The 7043-nt window shown below is 69.7% G+C and overlaps 1 protein-coding gene across 2 annotated transcripts; it reads left to right on the forward strand.

Annotated features, from left to right (window-relative positions):
* Window positions 1-661: 661 nt before the first annotated feature.
* On the forward strand, window positions 662-6811 carry LOC309887252 (uncharacterized protein). 2 transcript variants are annotated; one of them, XM_082778822.1, is made up of 23 exons: window positions 662-936; window positions 1082-1224; window positions 1446-1517; window positions 1613-1675; window positions 1758-1832; window positions 2041-2256; window positions 2433-2795; window positions 2923-3042; window positions 3122-3175; window positions 3271-3297; window positions 3567-3668; window positions 3839-3883; window positions 3985-4065; window positions 4154-4195; window positions 4300-4327; window positions 4532-4581; window positions 4663-4797; window positions 4929-4991; window positions 5081-5149; window positions 5289-5357; window positions 5593-5787; window positions 6161-6261; window positions 6373-6811. In XM_082778822.1, exons 1-23 carry the CDS (start codon window positions 759-761, stop codon window positions 6581-6583), a joined length of 2502 nt encoding a protein of 833 aa, XP_082634948.1. In that variant the 5' UTR covers window positions 662-758; the 3' UTR covers window positions 6584-6811. The 2 variants fall into 2 exon arrangements, with proteins under 2 accessions (XP_082634948.1, XP_082634949.1); XM_082778823.1 differs by lacking the exon at window positions 1082-1224 and having other exon boundaries at window positions 794-936.
* Window positions 6812-7043: the final 232 nt, after the last annotated feature.

The raw sequence follows: 7043 nt of genomic DNA on the forward strand, positions 1-7043 counted from the left end.
GCTGGGGACCACACGTACCCACGTTGGGGTGCTGCAGCCACCCACACTGCCAGCCCCCGATGCCTCCCTCGTGCTCTTGCAGCCCCCTCCCCACAGCTCAGCACAGCTCAGAGCCAGGCACCCATGGCCAGGCAGACCCCACGGAGCACCCAGACCCCATGGAGCACCCAAACCCCTGGAGCACCCAGACCCCACGGAGCACCCAGACCCCACGGAGCACCCAGACCCCATAGAGCACCCAGACCCCACGGAGCACCCAGACCCCATAGAGCACCCAGACCCCATGGAGCACCCAAACCCCTGGAGCACCCAGACCCCATGGAGCACCCAAACCCCACGGAGCACCCAGACCCCATGGAGCACCCATCTGCTCCTTGCCACTTCTGGTGCCCCCTGCTCCCAGCCAGCCCTTTCCCGCACTCGCAGTGCTTTTTACTCCCCATTTCCAGGCAGCATCTCCTCCCCCAGCTCCCTCTTCAGCAGCTCCCTCCACCAGCCCAGCCCTGACTCCCCCATCCCTAGGGTTCCTCCGCCTGCCCCCCCACCCCGTCCCTGGCCGGGGCACGCAGTGGCTCAGCTCTGAGCGCTCAGCCCCGTGCTGGATGAGACCCGTGGGGTGCGGATGCCGGGGCGGGCAAGGGGGCGTGTCGGGGGCCACCGTGATAACAGCGGGGGCCACGTCGGGGCCGCGGGAGCAGACGGCGTGGGCGAAGGGCATGAGCCAGGCCCCCCCGTCCTTGGCACCCTGAAGCAGCAGCATGGGGTCCGGGGACCCCCGGAGTCTCCTCCGCATCTTCTGTATCCTTTGGGTGCTGGCCGGGCACCTGCCCCCCGGTACAGCCCAGTGGTTTTACCCCCTGGGCTCTGAGGAAACCACCCCGGAGCCAGGCAGCAGCCCCGCGACCCCCACGCTGCCCACCCTGGATGGGGAGGAAGGTAGGTATGGCCGGGCTGGGGGGGGCACGGCACGAACTCCGGCACCCCGGTGAGGAGGGGACAGCTCGGGGGGGGGGCGCACAGCGGTGGCCACCCTTGGTCCCCGTCCAGCCCAGCCCAGCACCCTCACGTTTTGGCCCCGCAGATGGAGAGGTTGGCGAGGTGGAGCCCACCAGGAAGGTGCTGCTGAGCAAACCCCCGCTGCCCGCGGGCTCCAGGAGACGGGAGCCCCCCTCCAGGGGCGCAGCCAAGGGTCCGGGCCATGCCCCATCGCGTGCACGAACCCAGGTGCCTGTCCCCGGGGGGGGCACCCCGAGCAGCACCCCGACCCCCCCAGGGTCTCCAGATCTCCCCAGCTCCTCTCCGTGTCCTTCCCCTTATCTGCACCCGGCCGGGCTCAGCCACAACAGCCCGGGCAGGGCAGTAGGGGCCGGGCTCGTAGGGGCCGGGACCCCCGGTGTGTCCCCCCCCCTAAGACCCCCGTGCTGAGCTCTCTCCGTCTGCCCTAGCACAACCGCCCCACGGCCGCCCCGCGGATCTTCGAGGGGAGCGCGGAGGAAGAGGAGTTCCTGCAGATCAAGGTGTGGGGGGGGGGGTCCTGAATTTGGGGGAGGGGGGGGCTGCGAGGAGCAGCTGGGGATGGGGGTCTCACGCTCAGTCCCCCCTCTTTACGCAGAGCACAGCGAAGGGGCTGCCCCCGCGGGTGCCCCCGGCCGCCAAAATGGACACAGCTCTCCAGGTGAGGGGGGGGCGCAGGGTGCTCGCGCCCCTTCCCCAGCCCCCCCAGCCCCCCCCCAGCTCACGGCTCGCCCCCTCTCCAGATTCACAACGGCTCCAGCTGCGTCTGCCCCGTGCGCCCCGGCCCCCCCGGCCCCCCCGGCCCTCCCGGCCTGAAGGTACCCAGCGTGGGGGGGCTCCTGGGGGGATATGGGGGGGGCTCAGGGACCCTCTGGGAGAGACCCTGCGGCTCCTCTGGCTGTGCAGACCCTTTTCTGCTCCGGGTTTGCATTCTCGCTGCGGGGTCTGCGTTATGGGACGGTTCAGCTGCCCCCTGGCAAGGGGCGGGGGGGGCACGGGACCCAGGCTCTGATTTTCTCCTGACAGGGGGAAAAAGGAGACCGGGGGTCCCCAGGAGACAGAGGCCAGCCGGGGCTTTCTGGGGAGAGAGGGAAGACGGGCAACCCCGGGCAGCCAGGTCACCAGGGACCCCGGGGCCCCCCTGGTCCTCCGGGACCACCGGGGCCACCGGGACCACCAGGTGCTTGGGGAGCCAGGAGCCCCCCTGCCTCCGCTGCCCTCCCCAAGGGATCAGAGAACGAGGTGAGGGCTGGGGCTGGGGGTGCTGGGGCTGGGGGGCGCAGGGGGTGATGCCGGCGCTGGCCGTGGGGTCTGTCCCCAGTTGGACCCGCAGGAATGGGACACTGGGGGGGGACCAGGGGATGTGACACTTTCACCGCCCCCTGCTCTCTCCTCTCTCCCCCCAAACCATCGAGCAGCTGGGAGCATCCAGCCCCGCAGGGAACCCAGGACCCCCAGGCCCCCCAGGGCCGCCTGGCCCCCCCGGCCCCCCCGGTTACCCAGGCCACGAAGGCTCCCAAGGGCTCCCCGGGCGGGAGGGGCAGCCGGGCCCCCCCGGCCCTCCGGGGGCTGTGGGACCACCGGGATTTCCAGGGGCCGAAGGAGCTCCGGGGTCCCCAGGCTCAGCTGGACCCGATGGACCCCCGGGGGCACCGGGACTCCCAGGCCCACAAGGCCCCCCCGGGGTCCCTGGGCACGAGGGACCCCCCGGCTCTCCAGGACCCGCGGCGCTCCCTGGCAAACCAGGGCTCCGAGGGGAGCCAGGATTCCCCGGATTAAAGGTAAGGGGATCCCACTTCTTCCACCCACGGACCCCAGGGACGGAGCAGGGGGCTGCCCCAAGCCCCACACCCTGCCCCTGTGGGATTTGGGGTGCCGTGAGCCCCCCCATCACCTCCCCACGTGCAGGGTGAGAAGGGCGAGCACGGGCTGCCGGGCATGCCGGGGAGCCCCGGCCGGCCTGGAGACATGGGCTCCCCGGGAATGCCCGGTCCCATGGGGCCACCGGGACCACCGGGGGACTACAGGGTGAGTAGGACCCGAGGGCTGGGGGTGCTCGGGGTGGTGCTGAGCCCGGTATTCACCCCGGGATATCCCCTCCTGGCAGTGTGAGTCGCGGCACGCAGGGCACCACGGATCCGCCGGGCCGCCGGGCCCCAAGGTGAGGGGGGGAATTGGGCAGTGTGGGTTTGGGGGGGGGGTTTCAGGGGCTGGGATTGCCCCAGGAGCTCACAGGACCTCTCTGCTTTCTTCCAGGGTGAAAAGGGAGACCCAGGAGAGCGGGTTTGTACCGGGGGGGCTGCAAAGGGGGAGCTGGGGGGGGGGGGGGTTTCCTTCACGCCCCAAGAGCGAAACCCGTGCACTGCCCCACATGTGGCCAGAGGGACCGGTCAGAGCCCCCAAACCGGGCTGGGACATGGGGGGGCAGCGAATCACACCGCCTGTGTCACATCCAGATGCACAGCACACACCAGTACACACCAGCACACACCAGTGCACGCCCCCTACCCCCCTTGCAGGCTCTAACCCTGACCCTCTCTCTGCCCACCCAGGGGTGCTGCTACGGGGAACACGGGTGCAAACCGGGCCACCTCCCCTTCCCCGGCACCGGCAGCCAGTCCAGCTCCTGGGTGCCCATCAGCGGGTACCAAACGGTGAGTCCTGGGGGGCTTACGGGGCGCGGGGACCCCCGCCCGGCCACGGGGGGGCTGAGCCCAGGTATCGGCACGACCCACACCACCCCGGCTGCCCCACGGGGCTCAGGGCTGGGACGGAGAGGGGGCAGGTGGAGACCGGCCTCGATCTTCTCTCTCTTTTTTTACAGCCCAGCAAAGAGGAGACGGAGGTTTACGGAGCGATCATCCCCCACGTGAGAGCCCGCGTCTGCGCGACGGGGGTGTCTTGCAGCTGCCCCCCAAAAGGCAGCCCCGAAACACCCCAACCCCATCTCCGCACTGCTCGTCACCGCAGGGTCCTCGAGGTCCCCCTGGGAACCCCGGTCCCCCCGGCCCGCCCGGCCCCCCAGGAGCCCCAGGTCTCCTCTACCTCAACGTAAGGCTCAGCAGGGGCAGCGCACGCGGCCGTGGGGGTGCCCGGAGCCGGGGGGCCCCCTGCACCTCAGCCTTTTCTTTGCTTCCAGAGGGTGTACCCCATCCGCTCCCAGCCGCCCTGCAAGGAGCCGGTAAGCGTGGCATCGCTGTCCCCGTCCCCTCCCGGGGCACTGTCACCGCCGTGCCGTGCCCCAGTGTCCCCAAGCAGCAGTAATGTCCCTGTTTGCACCCGCAGGCAGCGGCTGATGCAGCCTGGGCAGCAGGTAAGGGATTTTTTGAGGTGTTTCAGGTGCGCTCCAGCCCCTTTGGGAACACTTTTGGGAACACCTCGTGTCCCTGCGTGGGTGCACTCCCCGCATGGCACACCCAGGGCTGCGGGGGTGTCCCGGCATCCCCGACCCCACCGACACCGTGTCCCCGTGGTGCCGGGGTGCTTTGTGACCCCAAATCCTCCCCGGCTTCTCCAGATGCTGACGCCTCTCGGACGGAGCCGCCGGAGCCCCGTGCTGACCTCCGGGTGCGTGCCGGGCTGCGCCCACGGGGTCGGGGTGGCCCCGGGGGTGGCAGCTCGGCCTCGAACCTCTCGGTCCCTTCGCAGCGCCAGACGTGGGTCTTCAGGTCCAAGGAGCTGATGCTGAAGTCGGGCAGCGCCGTCCCCGAGGGGAGCCTGGTCTACGTGCGAGAAGGGAGCAGCGCCTTCCTGCGCACCCCCAGGGGCTGGAGCAGGCTCCTGGTAGGGTGCACACGAGGGGGTGGGCAGGGAGAGGGGCAGGTTCCAGCCCTGGCAGGCGGCTCCGGGCTGGATTTGGCTCCTGGGGAAGGGGCGAGGTGGTTCCCCCATAATCTGTCCCCCGCATGGAGCAGCTGGAGGACTCGGAGTCGCTCTTTGCCGGTGACGACCCCTCTGCCTCCACGCCGCAGTACCAGGTGAGTACCAGGGCTGGAGCCCTTCTTGGCATGCCATGGGGGGGGGGGGACACAAACCCCCTGGGACTGTCCCCTCCTTCTTAATCCAGGAGGTGAAGGGGGTACAGACGCGGGGTCCCAACACGGAGCCCCCCGCGGGAGCCCAGACAGACTCACTGGTAAGCACTGACGGTGATGGGGGGAACAGGGATGGCACAGGCAGCCCCCGCGGTGGGCACCGGGCTGGGTGGGGAGGGGGCTGCACCCCTGGCACCGGGGTCGGTGCCCCCCAAGCTGCCCCGAGTCCTGTTATCACAGGTCCCGAAGGAGGAGGGAGCGGGGCCACCCAGGATCCTGCCCACAACCGTCGCCCCCAGGATGCCTTCTGTAAGCACAGCCCCACGGGGGGGCTGCTCGGCCATGGGGAGGGGGGTGACAGCGGTGCCTGGGGACCCCCCATATCCATGGGTCTGCACCCTCCTGGGACGGGGAGAGGAGACCTGGGGGCTGCGGTCCCGTTACCCCTGGCTGCCAGGGGTAATGGGACCGCGGGCCGTGCCCCCCGGAGCCCCCATCCCCATTGTGTCCCCATCTCCCTGCCACCCCCTCCCCGTGTCCCCAGCTCCGCCTGGTGGCCCTGAACGTGCCCCTCTCCGGGGACATGAGCGGCATCCGCGGCGCCGACCTGCAGTGCTACCGGCAGTCGCAGGAGGCTGGGCTCTACGGCACTTTTCGGGCTTTCCTCTCGGCCCCCACGCAGGACCTGGCCTCCATCGTCAAGAGGACGGACAGGGCCCTCCCTGTGGTCAACCTGAAGGCAAGTGTCCCCGTCCCCATCATGGGGCGCTCCCCCCCACCACCCCAAAACCCTGCGGCGGTGCAGGGGACATCGGTCGGGGCGTCCCCCTGGGTGGAGGGGGGGGCATGGGTTCGTGGAGTTTTCACTCAAAAGGGGGAAAAATGTGTTCAAAGAGGTGGGAGGCAGGATTTTGGGGAGGGTCCCGGGGTGGGGGGGGTCTCAGGGACAGTCCCACTGCCACCGCACGCGGGTTTTGGGGAAGCTGAGAGGAGCCAAAAACAATTTGTCACCGACGTGAGGTGGGGACGGGGGGCTTCAGGCAGCCAAGAGGGTCCCCCCCCCAAAACCCGTGTCCCCCCCCCAAGCTGAGTGCCACCAACTGTGTCCTCAGGGCCAGCTGCTGGCCAGGTCCTGGAGCTCCCTTTTTGAGGGGACCCCACGGGGTCCCATCTACAGCTTCAACGGCCGCAACGTCCTGACCGATGCCCTCTGGTGAGTCCGGCGGCGGGGGTGGGCGCCACAAGGACACCCCCAACCCCACGCCCCCACACCACAAACCACGGACGGCTCCCATCCGTGTCCCCCCCCCCCATCACTCCACAGGCCCCGAAAACTGGCATGGCACGGATCCACGGCCCGGGGTAGCCAAGCCCGCAGGCGGGACTGCCAAGGATGGAGAAGCTCCGGCCCCGGGGAGGGTTTGGCGGCCCCGCTGGGCGAGGGCAAGTTGCTGGCGGGGCAGAGGCACAACTGCTCCGAGGAGCTGGTGGTGCTGTGCGTGGAGGTGGCCTTCCCCTACCGCCACATGTGGTGACGGGCACGCCATGGGGGCACTGCCCCGGGAGAGAACCGCAGCGTCGGGGCTGTGCGAGCACTGGGAGGATGGCGCCATCCCAGTCCCGGGCACTGGGAGCACTGGGAGGACGTTGCCGTCCCCATCCCGGGTTGTGCTTGGTCCCCAGGCTGTGCCCGGCCACCTCCGTTACCTCGAGCAATGCTAATGCTGCATCTTCCCCAGAAATAAAGATGTGGAAAAGTTGGTGTTTTGGACAACGTCCAGCTTGCCGTTACTGGGGATGGGGGGTTATTACTGGGACAGCGGTGAGGGGCTGGGGACGGGGGGAGCAGTGTGGGGACATGGGGACACTGCAGGGACTGGGGGGAGCAATGTGGGGACTGGGGGGAGCAGTGTGGGGACATGGGGACACTGCAGGGACTGGGGGGGTGCAATGTGGGGACTGGGGGGAGCAGTGTGGGGACATGGGGACACTGCA

This window comes from Aythya marila (genome assembly GCF_965140915.1).
Source record: "Aythya marila genome assembly, chromosome: 25".
NCBI classification, from domain to species: Eukaryota; Metazoa; Chordata; class Aves; order Anseriformes; family Anatidae; genus Aythya; species Aythya marila.